Source organism: Choloepus didactylus, chromosome 9 (genome assembly GCF_015220235.1).
Source record: "Choloepus didactylus isolate mChoDid1 chromosome 9, mChoDid1.pri, whole genome shotgun sequence".
In the NCBI taxonomy this organism is placed as follows: Eukaryota; Metazoa; Chordata; class Mammalia; order Pilosa; family Megalonychidae; genus Choloepus; species Choloepus didactylus.
In genome coordinates, this window is record NC_051315.1 from 83,101,782 (window position 1) to 83,118,827 (window position 17,046).

Here is a 17,046-nt window from a genome sequence, read left to right on the forward strand (position 1 = left end):
TACCTCCTAGGGAACAAGTTGGGGGGACAGGGGTCAGTGGAATCTCCCATTAGCACATCTCTCCTACCCAGCCTTTCCTTTGTCTATAGTCACAAACCCTCTACACTATTCCATAGCCTTGGAGAAAATGCTGAATTTGGCCTCTCAAGTTAACATTTTCATTCTCTTTAGAAAATGAAGGATGAGATGGATCACACAGTTGTACTTCCTTTGAGTCCTTCTCCCCTAGAGATGACTCATTGCACAGGTTAAGAATGCAGGCATAAAAGAGAACTTCCAACTCTCCACAAAATACAACTGAGTTAGCTGCTGACTTAATCTTTGCCTCTTAACCATCCCCAAATATGGAAAAGTAATGATTTAATTTTACCTCCTATGTTCCTGTCAATTATTAGTCATTATGAATAGGTGTGATAATTAACAGAAAAACTTTGCTCAAAGGCAGGAAAGAACCTGTTGTGAAGAAGGCCTGTGTGGCTAGGGTATGGAGAATGAGGCTGGGGCGAAGGCCAGGAGCCATATTCAGCTGAGCCCACAGACCATAGGGAAGTGTTTGGCTTTATTTGAAGTTCAGTGGAAAGTCATTCAAGGGATCTAAACTGGGGAATAAATGATCTAAATAACTGGTTCTGAAAATTGGCTGTACTTTGGAATAACCACTTTTTGTGGGTTTTTGTTTGTTTGTTCTTTAATATATTGATGCCTGGGAACCTACCCCAGAGATTCTGATTTAATTGTGTTGGAGTGAAGCCTGGGCATCAGTTATTTTTTGAAAGCTCTCCAGGTGATTCTATTGACCAGGAACATTTGAGAGTCATTGGTCTAATTTACATTTTAAGATGATCATCATGGCTCCATTAAATGTAGAATTGTTTATAAAAATCAAGAGTTCTATCTGAGGCATGTTAATTTTTAGGTGTCTAAATCCCAGGTCTGGGGAAAAGTAGGCTGATTAAAGAACTCTAGGGAAAAATTGGGAGAGATAAGATTTTTTTTTTTTTTTTTAATTTAACTACAAATCAAGGAAGAGATAGATTTTTTTTTTTTTTTTTTTTTTGTGGTTTTAATAGTTTATTTATTTTTTTTTTAAAGCTGTTTTGTTTTTTTAATTTTTGCAATGCCACAGCTATGAGTGTATGAAGAGGTAAGACACATCTCCTTTTCCATAACCATGCATCTTTTTACCTTCTGAACAAGGGTAAAAAGTTTTGTTAATCTCATAGTTAATGGTATAAAACAGAGGTTGACAAACTTTTTTCTGTAAAGGACCAGATAGTAAATATTTTATGCTTTAAGGGCCATGTAAGGTCTTTGAAACATATTTCCTTTCCTTTTCTTTTTTTTTTTTGAAACAATCCTTTAAAAATGTAAAAACCAGTGTTTGTTAGCTTGTACCATACAAAAACAGGCCAGGCCAAATTTGACCTGAGGGCAAGTAGTTTGCAGACCCCAGGTATAAAATACCTGCTTTCTGTTTTGTTAGTGAAATTGCAGTCTTCAAGCTTCTTGACAGTTTGCTGCTTGAAGGGCCTTATTTACAATTGAATGTGGCTTGTGACAAAAGTGGAGATGGAGAACTGCTCACTTTTGACTCTCCCAAGCAATTTTTCCATTCACTCACTCATTCAATAACTTTGTTGAGCACCTACTATGTACATTATTAAATATCTTTGTGTCAGCAGATTTCCAGTGTTTCTTACTTAAATGGGGGATTGTTCCAGTTTTTCTAAACCAGGAATTATCAGGCCTTTACGCTCATATGTTTTAGGGCAAATGAGGATTAAAATCTCTATCAGCACTAAAGAGGACCCATGATTTGAAAAGATGAATCTAGTAAATATGGAATATCCTTACACCCAATACTGACATATCCTTCTTAAAGTCACAGCTTAAATGAAGAAAAACATGTATTTAAAAAGATACTTCCTTTCCTCCGGTAGGCTGAAAGTTTTTAAAAAACATTCTCAAATCGAGAATACCCCCAAATAATTTCTTCCCATTTTTCTAGTTTGCTGCCATGTAAACTAAAATCTGGATCCAGGCAGAACTCTTCATTAGCTTTCTATTTCAACCATAAAACAACACTACGATAATGTTTGAATACTGTCTCTGAAGCAATTTGCACTTCCACATTTCAGGAAAGGAATGCTGATGTCTCTGCTCTTTCAGATTGAAGACTCTGTTTACACTTTCTGAATCCTCCTGCTATTTATCCAAGTTGAGGGAAGATTTTTTAAAGTGGCCAAAAGAAGCACAGAATTTCAATATTAAAAAATAAAGGTTGCCCCCACTCCAATCTTTGGTACAGACATCAACTACAATAATATGATTACCCACACCAGAGACATGGCACGTTTTGTAGTTAGAAATGTTTGTGATTTTCCTTTGACCATGTAAACAAAAGGGAAAATGCCTTGGAAAACCACTTTGCAATAATGTTCTTTCATTTTTCTTAAATAACACATGTGCACAACCAGTTCTCCCTCTGAACAAGTTCATGGGAGAAGGGAGAGAGTGGGCCAAGGTTATCGCTTTCGTTCCCCTTTCTGTGTCCTTTTCTTTTCCTTTTCCTTGCGCTCCTGCTTGGCTAGTTTATCCCTCTCCCTCTGCAGCTTGTCCTGCTCTTTTTTCCTTTGGGACTCATCCCGAAGTGAGTCCCGTTCCAGTTTTCGAGCATTGAGGACATCTTCCACATTGGTATTTCGGAACAGAGACTTGTCAGAACCAATGTTCGTTGTGATGGCACCTGAATCATCCTTCTCATCTGCTTCATCCTCTTCATCTGTCACATCAGCATACTGGGCCAGGAGGGCAGCTTTTCTTTGCTTCTCCTCTTCTGACACCATCCTGGGCTTCACCACGATTTGTGCCTGCTTCTCAATTAGGGTGGCAATGGCCTGTACCTCATCTTCTTTTTTCACTTTGGTGACAACATTCTGAGTTTCCGACCATCGTTCCACAATCTCCCTGCAAATATTAAGAAGGGAGTCTTCTTCCAGGAAAGCAGAGAGAATATCCTGCAGAGCATCCAGCTTTTCTTCTTCCTCCTCCTCCTGCAGGACACCCAGGATATAGGCGCCGTACACGGCTCGATCCACTCCTAATGCCTCCAACCGCCCGTCCAGCCACGATCCAAAACCACTGCCCCCGGCATCGCCTTCACCGGAGGCTGCCGCGGCCACTTCGCTGGGCAACGCCATCTTGGGGTCAGGGTCTTGCCAACCCCCGGGGCGCCACCTGCAGAGCCTGACGGGCTGCGCGCGGGGCCACTGCGCTGTGGGGAGAGAGAGCCCACACCCCTGCGCGCCGGGCGGAGGGCCCAGCAGGTCCAGCCGAATGCTAGTGACTGGACTGGGCGTCGTGAATCTTCTAAATCGAGACAGAGTTTTGAGGTTAATTTCTAAGATTACTCCTCCAGGCTAACCAACTCTATATTCCATCAATTTTAACTGATTTTTTTTCACATTCTCACAACTCTGATTTTGGATATCTTACAATCAATGGTATCTAATACTTCATAAAGTATTTTTTGTGCATGTGTGCCTGAATTGTAAGGAAAAAGGGGTGCAATCAGAAACAGAAAGAGTAAATTTTTCTCACACAAACCTCTCTCGGGCATCTTAGAAGTGCCACTCCTTAGGGACTGTGGTGATTTGGAAATGTACGTACCTCAGAAAACCATGTTCTTAAAGCTTAATGCATTCCTGTGAGTGTGAACCCTTTTTAAGTAATATCTTTTGATGAGGCTACTTAAGTTAAGGTGTGACCCACCTCACTCAGGATGGCTTTATCCTTGTACTGGAGTCCTTCATAAACAGAATGAATACAGAGAGATAGAGATAGAGATAGATAGAGATAGAGCTAGAGCTAGAGCCAGAGATAGAGACAGAGATAGAGATAGAGATATCACCATCTTGATCTGGACATTCTCACAGCCTCAAATGTAAGCTAATAAATTCTCATTGTTTAAAGCCAACTCATTTCATGGTATCTGCTTTTTAGCCTAGGAAATTAAAACCATTATGAGAAGATCTGAAACTGAGGGAAAGAAGGGATTCTTTCCATTCTTGCAAAAGGGCATTAGTGATGAGGTATTTACAGAATCTGACCTCATGAGGTCATTAAGAGGAGGCAGCACTGGTGGTTGAAGCTGCATCACTGGCAAGCATGCACCTGGCTCTTCCTTAGCAATATGACCAAACAGTATAGCAAGATAGGGGGAAAAATGGTAGATGTTCCATGTCAACTGAGGATAATTATTCAGGAACCTTGTGAGCCATGTCCTTAGAGACTTCCAGATTAGATGGAAAAGATATGCTCAGGGAGGAAGGGGGCTGGAGATCCACAATAGCACTTAGGAGATGGTGGTCCAGAGAAACATGTGTTACCCACAAAAGAATAATGCATTCATGCATAATCAAGGACTGAGTGCACTGGGATGGATGCCAATTTTTGTCTCATGCATAACTCAGTAATCCACACTGTCCGGTTTGAGATGACGCTGGAGTGACTGCAAAAGTTGTCTTCTGTATTGTTAAATATTAAATCCAAGGCTTCCACTGAGACAGGAAAATCAGTCATAGGGTCTCTTCATCCCCAACTTCGTAACATTTTCAAAGGATTAGACTAGGCACTAGAATCAGAGATTTCCCTCCTTTTTGTTTTATAGGCATTAAGTTATCAGTATCATTGTTGTAATTCTTTCTAACCACATGGAAGGTAGTTAAGCAAGAGACTGACCAAGACATCACATAGGGTCATGCAAAAAAAAAAAAAAAAAAAAAAAAAAAAAAAAAATTTGATGCTGCTGTAAAAATAATGAATAGCCTAAAGGAAGCAGAAGCATACTTGTCAATTGTGAAACCTCTTTTACAGGGTTATTGTGAAGATTGCAAAAGATAATGCCTAGGAAGGAAACTACTATGGTATCTGCACATAGCAGATAGCCATAATATATTTATTTATTTTTAAAACTTTTTTTATTGGAGAAGTTGTAGTTTTATAGAAAAATAATGCAGAAAATACAAAGTACATATATATATTTAAAAGCTAAGTACAGACTTTAGCAAAAAACCAAATTATTTAATGAACTCAGAGTCAGTTGATCTGTTATTGATATCTGGTTTATTTCATCTAACAATTGTAATTGTCTAATATGTGCAAAGAGCTACATTGGAATAATCTATTGGCATTACTTTTAAATGACTGAGAAAAGTCAAAAATTGTTTTCTAAGTATTATTAAAAGCAAAAACAACTATACTCAGAATACAGTTAATCAAAACCTTATTTCAGCATTAGCATGCATCATAAGAATGAACTCATCATATATCAGTCTCCAGTAGAAGCCTAAAATTTAGAATCTTAAGCATGATGGTATTATGTGTTTTGGTGTCTCATTTAAACTTATTGGCAAGGTTAATTTTAAGAAATTCCTTCAATTGTCAGTAAAGAACTGACAGTTAAATATTTGAATTATTACTCAAGGTAATGGTGTAAGTCTAAGAATTATTTTATTTGCTCAAGAGATATGTTAGAATTTTATAAAAAACGTATCTCAGATATGAGAAAAGGGGTGGATGTAAATCAAGTTATATCTCTTCATACATTTTTAGTGACAGCATGTGTAAATTTAAAATAATTTGAATGTATTTCATAAATGACATGCTATATCTGAATAATGGTATTATTATTTTAAAATACGAATTTAGTACCATTTACACAGACTATTTTGCATCCAGCTTCCCACTGCATTTTTTCCTGGTATATATCCATTTTTTTCCTGCCGATTTATTGATGTATACCAATTGTCTAATGCATATTTCCTGATGCATCACCATTTCTGTGTAGACTCACTAATGTGGGCCAGTGATCAAGTGTCAGTGCCAACTTTACCCAGTCCATAAAAGACCAACAACTATTGAGCAGGCTGACCATCATGTATTTTGTCAATCATGAGACATCCGAATTAGACAATTTAAAATCAACACTCAGAAGAGGGACCATTACTCATGATGGCTAATATCTGTTGCTTTACAATTCGTATATTTCCTGGGGAAGAAACCAACACCTGTGGTATGAAAAATGCATACTCTATACTGTCTACAGTGTTAGTTTTCTGTTCTGAGAGATGCTGATCTGCCACAGATGCCAACATACATTCTAATGCCTGAAATACTGTAGACTCAAATAGAGGTGAAAGTGCTGATGCTACACAAATATGCATGAGATGGCTGGTGCCTGCTTGGGAACGCACAAGAACTGTTGGCACAGTTTTGATCAGTAAATAAACATAAAATAGATACAATTTTATCAAAACAGTCTATATTCTTAAATGGTCAGAGGAAGAGTGAAGACAAAGCAGTGCTTGCATCTTAGATTTGAAGGCAGAGAAAATTAAATACAATGCTAATTCTATTAACTGTTTATTATTGACTTGGTTGCTTTTGAAAATGGGAGAGATTTTCTTTGTGTTTCCAATGGATCCCTTGAGTTTCTTTGATAAGAAGACTCAAAGACTTGAAGGGAAACAAACCTAACTCGTATTAAGAACAAGGGCTTGTGAATTTCCTCCTCACTCAGAAAAGGTAGCAGGGACCAAATAATATGTAACGCTATGTAAAACAATCACCAAAGGATAGGGAAGGGTTGGTTTGGGGCTTTTTGTAAGCAAGTAATTGTTTCTAATTGAGGATATGAATTGAGTGAAATAATGACAACATGCACACTTACTCTCTACATTAGTGCAACAAGCATGCTAATTTAAATTTATGACTTAAACATGACTGGTACTCACTCCTCAAATTCCACAGACCAAGAATATTGGAAAGTTTCTATTTAGAAACCACTTTGATGCCTGTGTCTCCCATGAGGGCCCCACAAAGAACTTCATAGCAATTTTAATGAATTATATCATTTTATCATCTATTTCATTTACTTGGGGAACAAAATAAAGTAGCATCTCTTTTTAATAATCCAACTAAATTATCTGCTTACGGCTATGATGTACTTTCCCCCTTCTTAGGAATCCCTCTTTTTCAGACAGTCTCCAGGGGGCTAGTTCTGCTTAAATTCCACCACCATAGTGGAAGTGAAACATGGGTGTACCCTCCTGATGTTGAGACCACTGCAGCCACCATCTGCAAGCAGCAGTTTTTCAAGGCCTCCTTGCTCTTTCCTTATCCCTGGGGTCTTTGGAAAACCATTTTCCTTCATCTTACAGGTGCTATAACATTGAATCTTGGGAAGAAAGGGTTTAGATGGAACCGTTTTTCCCCCCAGAAAGTTCCTGAGATCTTTATGAAAAAACTTCCATACTCTTCCCAGAAACTTTAAATTGGATATCAATTTTTCTTCTTGTAACAAAAAGTGACATTTCCCCTCAATGTCACTGGATGACAATCATTAGGTGTGGTGTTGTACTATATATTTTTGTCTGTTTTCAAACCTTCTGCTTCCAATGCCATCATTATAGACAACAATAAGATATTAAAAATAGTATAAAGCTAGAAGGCACCTTACAAATATCACATCTTTTACTTACAGCTTATTGGGAGGGATAATTTAACTTCACTGACTAAAGCACTGTCCTTGTCACTCTAGCAAATCACCAGTGTCTTGGCAACCATGTTTGCACGAGAAAGTAGAGAGGAGAAAGTATAGATTTTTAAGTAAAACAAGATAAAGGTTGTGAAAACCCTTACAAACACTTGGCTTACATAACTATAACTCAGAAGCATTATTAATAAACTAAGACTGAGTGTGAGATTTTATCAGACTTAGACTACTGAGATAAGCATTTTTTGATTTCCAGAATGGTAGGGTTGCTGAATTTGGAATCTATGATTTTGGGGCATCGCTTCTAATTAGAAAAGGGAGAGTGAGGCATATCATTATTTCTGGATTTCCTGGACTGTTTTTCTCTCTGAAATCAGTTTAAAACCATCTGAGGTAGTTGGCAATGCTGCCCAGCAGCTGCCCAAGTAGCAACTGCAACAGCTGGATAAATACAGCTACTGCTACAACAAAGAGAGCTGCCAAGACTAGGAAATGTCTAAATAAGCACAGGTCTCATTTTTTTTTCCTTGTTAAAAAAAATAGAGCTTATCAAGTGTTTCTATAAGAAATTATTTAAGATTTTGCGATATTTGTGCTTGAAATACCACAGAGGAAGTGAGTGGAACAGGAACCAAGAAACCAAAGCTGTTCATAATTATTCATTACATGATGTAGAGCATTTTGTGTAATGCTCCTTAAAAAAAGGAACATGAAAATTCACAAGCAGGTTGGAATAAGCCAAATAGTGGAACCTACAACACTATTTCCTCTTGACCTATTCTTTTACCTAACTCATATTTACTGTACATCTAATCTGAGCAAACATTTAGGGGATACAGATGTGACAAAAAGAGGCAAAACCCCTTGCCCTCACTGAGCTTACTTACATTTGACCATTTTTATTTCATTCATTTATTTTGTAGTTCCTTTAATTCAAATAAAAGATCTATCATCCAAGATGCTCTAATAGCAGACACTGTTCTAGGTACTTTACATATGTTACACATTTAATCCTCACAACTATCCTATGAGGTGGGAACTATTTTACAAATAAGATTAAAGCATGGATAATGGAATCTGCCTGCCTAAAGTTCCACAGTTAAGAAGTGACGGCTACAAGATTCAAATCCTGCCAGCCTAGTCCTTGGATTGGAAGAGTCCAATCCTTAAACCCAACATTGTATTGCCTCCTTATAGTATTAAACTCTCCACAATGTAATTAGTAAGTGCATTTGCTTCCAAGGGCTTTCGTAACAAATTCCACATTCTGGGTGGTTTAAAACAATAGTCTCACAGTTCAGGAGGTCAGAAGTCTGAAACCAAAGTCTCAACAGGGTTGGTTCCTTCTGGAAGTTCTGAGGGAGAAATTGTCCCATGTCTCTCTCCTAGCTTGACTGCTGGCAATGCTTGAGTTCCTCGGCTTGTAGATAGTCACTCCAATCTCTGCCTCTGTCTCCATACCACCTCTTCCTCTGTGTCCTGTGTGTCTTTTTCTGTCTATTATAAGGACATTTATTGGATTCAGGGCCAATCTTAATGCAATATGATCTCATCTCCATTCTTACCTTATGTACACCTGCAAGGACACCCCATTTCCAAATAAGGTTACATTCTAGGGTGCTGGAGGGACATGAATTTTTTTGGGGGGGTGTAAGGGGAGGCAATAGGCAGCCAACTATAGTAGGTATTACTGATTATTTTGTTTCTGTTGGTTTAAAAGTTAAACACATTGGCACCTTGTTTTTAGAGAACAATTTTTTGTTTATAAACCAGGTATATCACCAGTAACAAATCCTACATATGCCAGAAATATGCAGGGCATGAGAGTTCTTAAAAATAAACATGAAAAATCACAGTTCTCAAATCTGATTCTGAATTTGGCAGTTATAAAATAATCACACTTAAAGTGTTCTCTCACCTCTAAGCCAATATATACCATTTCCATAGAATTAAATGCCTTTTATTTTGAAGTGTACAGAATCCTAAACCAAACAGAGGGACCCTTCATTTTAGAGTTGAGTTGAGGTCCAGGGAGGTTAACATATCTGCCTAAGGTTGCAATGGAGGGCCTTGTCTCACCTAGGGACTTTGTAATGGCCCCATTCCACTCTTTAACCTAATTTGAGAATTAGTGGATCCAGATGCAGTTTGTACAGTAGCTGTAGATAATATTGCTATAAAATTATTTTCCTGGTAACCTCTAGAATGTTCAATATGATATGTGATTTGGGGAACTATTCTAACCTGACACCAGAGGCAGTTTAATGAAGGATTTAAATTTTCTTCAGAATAGAGACTATTCACATCAAAATATGGTATAGAACAAGCCCGACTAAGGCAAAGAGGCAGCTTAGTACAAACCATTAATGTTATACTCAAGCAGATCTACCTTTGAATCTTGACTGTCTCTCGGTAGCCCAGAGATCTTTGGCAACTTTTATTTCTTTGACCTTAATTTTCCCCTCCTATAAAATAGGGAGAATAATACCTCCACCTTAGGTTGCTGCATAAATTAAGGTAACGTATTTAAGTACTGCAACTTAATAAAAACATACAACAAAGGAAGTTCCTGTAGCCTCTGTGGGTTTTCTTAATTATTTTGACTGAAAAGGCAAATATTAGCGTAACACTGGATTTCACTTCTAGACCTATCTACGCCATCTCTTCCTTCATTTTCTACTCTCTCAAGTGCCACCAAACAGCCTACTAGAACTTTCTTTCAGGCTACGAGGAAAAGAAGATAGATGAAATATTTGATGTGTAGGAAGTCTTTTTAAACTTAAGAAAATCCGTCATTGTTTGGCTTAAAATAACTTTTTTTTAGCATTGTCTGCACCTTCCTCTCCTTGTATTTTATATTCTAGTCATGCCAAACCAAAAGCCATGCTCTTCCACACTTCCATGCCTTTTCATGTTATTTCCTCTGTCTCGAATGCCTTATTTTCTCTTAGTCATTTGCCAAACTCTTACCTGTTCTTTTGTACTACTGGTGAGTTCCTCAGAAGCAGGGTATATGCCTAATAGACCTGACCTCTGCGGCACAGTGTGCGAATGGGAGCACCATGTAAACATTTGTTAAGAGAGTGAATGAGGCAGATGATCAAGCGGAGCAATACCAATTTTCTTTAAATATGAATTTCACTAAAATGTAATGAAATTTATTTTTGTTGTTGCACACTGGCTCTGTAAGAAAAACTGAAATACAGACTTTAAAAAATCTATTAAGTGATGGCATTATTGTTCAAGTGTGATTATAGCTTCATAAAGCATCAAATTTGAAGGACAGTACTTATTTGGATATATATTTCAGAGACTGTGTCTCTTAACAGATGTGTCAAGATGTTTATTTTTAATGTGAAACCTAGACAGATCTGATACTTTGTAAGCATTTTAGCCATCAGTGAAGTACATTACCTGGTGTTGCTTATTAAAATATTTTTAGAATAATACTACATGATACTCAGTAGAAGGACATTTACATCAAAATATCACAAGTCATATAAAATACCCATGGTTACACTGATGAGACTGAAAACTATTTTCACCTATCTTTTTGTCTTTTGACACTAGAATTTATGATTGTACTCTTGAGTACCTCTAGAATCAGTGCTCAACTAAGCATTCAAGGTATGTGCCCTCTCCTGGAACTAGAAAGATGACAAAAACTACTCAAGCAATCAAATGAAACTGGGAATAAATATAATTGTGCATCACCCACTTATCAATAACAACTCTTTCTATTAGAAGGGATTGTTTGCAAATTTAGAAAAGAAGAGAAAACTAATTGGGAACTGATGAGACAATCCACATTATTCCAAACCTAAACTATCCTCTAAGGCTTAATTCATGTCCTAGTTCCTTTTCAAGGTTTTCCTTATTGGCCATCTACCATATGATGGATCATTCTTTTCTGAATGACTACACACTATGTCTTTTTGTCTGAATTATTTCATGTGTATGTTTTCACTCTTCTAAAGGATTATTAGCTCCTCCTTAAGGGGTAAGAGATTAATGTTTATAAACATCCTTTCTAATCCCATTGTGCTGTAAACATAGTAGATGTATTTAATAATATTTGGTGGGTTTTATTTGTTAACAAATGCCAAATGGGGAATTGCAATTTCAATAATCAGGCAAGAGTATATACAATACAATAATCAGGCAAGAGTATATACAATAAGGAACAGAGCAGATAGTGGTGAGGGGGAAACAAGACAGAAGGATAGCACTGGGGACTAATTCTTCATTTGAAAAGTAGATTGTTTTCTGTTCCCCAGATAGTCTGCTGCTGAGCTTAGATGAGTTACCATAACCAGATTGGTTCATTAAAATATCATCTTTTTAGTTCACCATGACTCATCCTTGTGATGAAGCTATGATTCTGGGAACTGAATGTGTTGGTTTGCTACTCTCATGACAACCAAAAGAATAACATAAAACTTAATTTTTAATGGCTTCATAGTCAGTTTACTGACATTATGGACCCCAAATCTAATAATATTTGGTAATAGAAAGAACTGTCAGAGCAATCCCTGTGAGCAATAACCTGCTCTAACTTTTTGGCATTGAAAGTTCATGGATCTATTTCTAGAAAATGCTCAAGATAATTACAGTCTTTCCCTACCTCTCTATATTTCCCATCCCACTGCCTACTCCACCAAACTTCATTGCCATTTGGCATCATTATTTTCAGTTTTGTTAATCTCTATATCCCTAGAAAGTGAACAAGTACCTGATATGTTAAAAAAATTTTTTTGAATGGATGAATGAGTCATTTGCCACATCAGTTCTTTGTAAACCCAGAAATCGGAACCAAGAGGGACTTAAACTTCTGCTTTCTCTGAGACTGGGGCTAATGAGAAAATGTAAAGAGGGTGTAAACGATCTTGGGAAATTTTCCAACGAAGATGAATGGAGCCATAGATAGGGTCACTATTTCCCACAGCAATAGCTGAGACAGACTTTGGGTGTGCCAGAGGCTTAGTATTCTAAGGATATTTTCCATTGTGATACTACTGCTAGGAAAAAGGCATCATGTTTGAACCGCTTTCTTAAAATTTTGAGAGCCTTAGGTCTCAAAGGTGGAACAAATGCATGTGTGTGTAGGGGGCGAGAGGAGGTCAAGGTAGGTGGTACTGAGAGAGTACCAAGTGGATTTCATAGAATCTGGTTTCAAAGTCACTGCCAAGCCTGAAATATGATTCAATTGTGAATCACATTAATGGTGTATATCACCATTTGTCTTGGCTCAAATGTTGTGCACTTTGCTGAATACATTTTTGTAATATCTATTTTATAATATCTACTCTAATGATAGCATATTATATAAGAATTGTTGAAAACCTTTAAGCTGCATTAGAAGACATGGCTTCTGGTACCATGCTGGATTAAGAAGCTGCTTGGGAGGAAAAAAAGAAGTTAAAAATCTTTATGAAGTAAACAACCAGCACTGAAACCACCTACCTACAGAGCAACAAAACATCATCATCAACAACAACAACAACAAAGCAATTGAAAATTCATCTGTGGAGCCTGAGGGTTATACAATTTAGGGGATTTTCTTTAGAAAAATTAATACAACATTATGAATGCACAACAACATATAGAGGCTCAGAAGGAAACTGCCAAATGAGGGACCCTGAAGTTGAAGTTCTACCATGTGATAGCCTCTGTACATCGCTATGGTCAGCGTGCTCATGCAAGACTGAGGATGCTTATGAAACAGGCTATTAGCATAATTCCGAGAAAGGAGAAGATGGATGGAAAGAAATTTGGGAAGAATAAGGGTCAGAGGGCATTGTAGTAGCAGTGATGTGGTGGTAATTAAGCATTAAAGTAAGAGCAGTAAGCAGCAGAAACTCTGGCAGCAGAGGAGAAAGTGAACTGAAGGGAGGGAGGAGAAAAGAGCTTTTACTTGTGAGAACCAAAGGGCTATTTAAACTTGAGAATCCAGTCTAGGGTCATCACTCTGTCATGCTGAAGGCTTATCAACCTTAGGACAGCTATTTTATTGCTAGAAAATTGCTAGACAATTATGGAGCACACACTGAGGAAACAGAGCAAATGCCTGGGAACATTTTACCATCTTCCCATCTAGTCTTCCCACTTCACCTGACATTTCTCTCCCCACCCTCTTCCCATTTCCACACCAGTGTTTCCACACATTCAACCTATGAAACAGCACATCCATCTGGATACAAATGGCATGACAAAAGTGATTCCATACATAAAGCCCATCCAAAATGGAGGCATTTTGCACTCTCATATTCAAAGACTTTCAAATTTGTTATAATATGATGGAAGCATTTTGTCAACTAGCTTGAGTCAACCACGATTTGAAAGTCAAACATCCAAACTGGTTTGGAGACAACTATCTCCTTTTCTTCTTCTGAAGAAAGCATAGTCTTTGGAGTCATCATTTCCCAAACACATTAAATGGTGAATTGACTAGAACATGAGTTTGTAGTGGACAGAGACCAGACTTGTTCACTTTTAATCTCTGGTCTCTCATTCAATGCTTGATATTAAACAGATGCTCAGTAAAGTGTAAGAAATGAGTAAAGAAAGGAAGTGTTAGTTCTTCATTTCTTGGGAACACATTGAATGTTGGGGGGAAAGTACATTCAGCACAATGAGGTACTTGCAGTCCACCATGCTGGAGATTCCAAATTTCTACACAGCATTTTGAATGGTGTCAACAAATCAACCCAAAGTCATAACAGCCGTGAAGAAGAAACAGGAATGGGAGAAAGATGCTTCAGGCTCGAATTCATTACTGCTTTTGGAGAAAACTAATCGTGATCCTCTTCCTGTGAGGCCACCCCTGATACAAAATAATGAGAAAGAGGCAAAGGACCAAAAAGCAAACTAACTTAAGAGACATTTTTGAGAAAAGCAAATTTTAAGAGTTCAAGCATCATCTATGTCTATTGCCACTCACATCTACACCACCATGTTTATATCCACCTGCATCAAGAAAAAATGTTATTTTAAATCAGGTACTGTGCCCGTTATTTACAGAAGAAATTATTTTGGTAATACATGCCAGGAAAGAAATCCCTTAACCTATTTTTTTTTTTAATCTTCATTTTATTGAGATATATTCACTTACCACGCAGTCATACAAAACAAACCGTACATTCGATTGTTCACAGTACCATTACATAGTTGTACATTCATCACCTAAATCAATCCCTGACACCTTCATTAGCACACACACAAAAATAACAAGAATAATAATTAAAGTGAAAAAGAGCAATTGAAGTAAAAAAGAACACTGGGTACCTTTGTCTGTTTGTTTGTTTGTTTCCTTCCCCTATTTTTCTACCCATCCATCCATAAACTAGACAAAGTGGAGTGTGGTCCTTATGGTTTTCCCAATCCCATTGTCACCCCTCATAAGCTACATTTTTATACAATTGTCTTCGAGATTCATGGGTTCTGGGTTGTAGTTTGATAGTTTCAGGTATTCACCACCAGCTACCCCAATTCTTTAGAACCTAAAATGGGTTGTCTAAATTGTGTGTAAGAGTGCCCACCAGAGTGACCTCTCGGCTCCTTTTGGAATCTCTCTGCTACTGAAGCTTATTTCATTTCCTTTCACATCCCCCTTTTGGTCAAAATGAAATCCCTTAACCTATTTTAAAGCCTCCACATTGTGAAAAATTAAACCACAGCATATAGATTCATTAACAAAGGCTCCCTAAACTCTTATTATAGTTAAGATGTACAACTTCAGCAAATTTAACTTTTAAATTGAAGGGAATCATTTTTATTTTAACCCGCAGTCTTTGTTGGCTTTAGAGTTAAAAGAGCTCCACCCAAATTAAACAAACCTAAAAAGATTAGCTTTTCTATAACCCACAAGATAGGCATGATATGAGCTCCCCCTACTGGTCCAACACGATTCCCACGTCACAAACCCAGTAAAGGATAATTTTTGTGTCGTAGGGTAAAACAGAATTGCAATTAAGTGGTAAAAAGGAGGTAAAGCTAAACGAGTTAAAAAAGATAAACACAACAAAAATAAACAAAACAACTCTGCTCACTCTAAAATAATGTCTCAGAAAGAGAAATGAAGAATGCACATTTATAAATATTTGACATCTCTTAAGTCCCTGCCCAAAATTGGAGAGACAAAGTAAGCTAAATCATTGTCACTCAAAGATGTTCTGGCAGCCTCACTGAGGTTCAGATGTAATAACAAGAAGAGCTTGATTGTACCCATGGTTTTATATTCTGATAGCTGATCTCCCTCCCTCATCAACACCAACATGTGAAAAGCTGTGGGTTTTAGAGAAATAAAATAAAGTACCAACAGGAAGACTGGCCAAAGTCTACTTGAGGATGCTTGGTTTTTCTGCATTTGAAAGTGATTTCCCCTGTACTGTTATGTGAAATGAAAACCTAAAGGTGAAGGGAATAGGTTTTATGTTTCAAGCCACTCAAATTAGTTGTCTCCAAAGGAGAAAATACAATGTGAGAGAATCAATGGCAAATATAGGTAAAGCACAGTTGTAGGGGCATTCACGCTGACAAAGCAGGAGAACTGCTACAAAGGTGTTGCTAGTGATAAGCTGTCACAGACAAAAGATATAATGAAAGAAATGGAGCGCCCACTCTTTGAGTCAGCAGAAGGGAGCTGTTTCATGATATCTGCTACATTTGTAAGGCTGTAATTTGATTACATCTTATTCTGTTATCACAATCTGTTACACATCCTACATAGAATACAAATACGTAAAGCCATTTAAAGGCCAAATTATAAAGCTGTCTATTTTTATATTTTACCTTTTATTGCCATACTTGTGATAATACGTAAATTGTATAAATTTAAAACAGTAAAGAAAAATAAAAATGAAGATATGCAGACTTTTCTGAAAACCCACTAATGGAAAACCCCAAAAGTATATCAGTATGCTTCCCTCTTGAAAGAATGAGAAAATTACCTTAATGTATATAATAGTCTCAATGCATAGGGTTTCTTTTTTTAAACGATACTCTTTATGAAACACTTTCACGTCTTAAAAGTAAACCTACATATCCGTCATGTTGTATGTGGATGGAGAATTTGGGGAGTGCAAAATGAGGCGAAATGATTGCTATCATTTTCCCTTCCCTTTTCTATATCCTTTGTTACACTAGGATGTAACATTTTTACTCACAGCAATAATCAATACAGACAGGAGTGCAAACATATTTGCATACACATGGGCCAAGAGTATATCTGTCGCCTTCTTGCAATCTTGGTTACCACCCTTCCAGCCAGGCCACAATCACCTTTACCTGTTCTACTACAATAACCCTCTTTTACTGTCTTCTTGCTTCTACTCTTGCCTCCCTACAATTCATTTTCCACAGAGCAACTGCAGCAATATTTTAAAAATATAAACCAGATTATATTAATATCTTTCAAAGGCTTCCTCTTGTACTCATAAAATCCAAATACCTTACCACTTCTCCACCCTCGTCTTCTACCATTTCTGCATTCA

General features: G+C 37.3%; 2 protein-coding genes across 2 annotated transcripts in view; both read right to left on the reverse strand.

The window, feature by feature from the left end:
• The window catches only part of TMEFF2 (transmembrane protein with EGF like and two follistatin like domains 2), a 272,104-nt gene that overhangs the window by 224,883 nt on the left and 30,175 nt on the right, over positions 1–17,046 (reverse strand). The gene's annotated exons all lie outside the window — the stretch shown is intronic.
• LOC119544992 (coiled-coil domain-containing protein 43-like) lies at positions 1,097–3,200 on the reverse strand. Its single transcript, XM_037850653.1, has one exon. The coding sequence runs from the start codon at positions 3,198–3,200 to the stop codon at positions 2,526–2,528; it is 675 nt and encodes a 224-aa protein (XP_037706581.1). The 3' UTR covers positions 1,097–2,525.

What these genes read in the sequence shown, in the direction of transcription:
- LOC119544992 (XM_037850653.1), bottom strand. Translation starts at nt 3,200, where the DNA reads ATGGCGTTGCCCAGCGAAGTGGCCGCGGCAGCCTCCGGTGAAGGCGAT.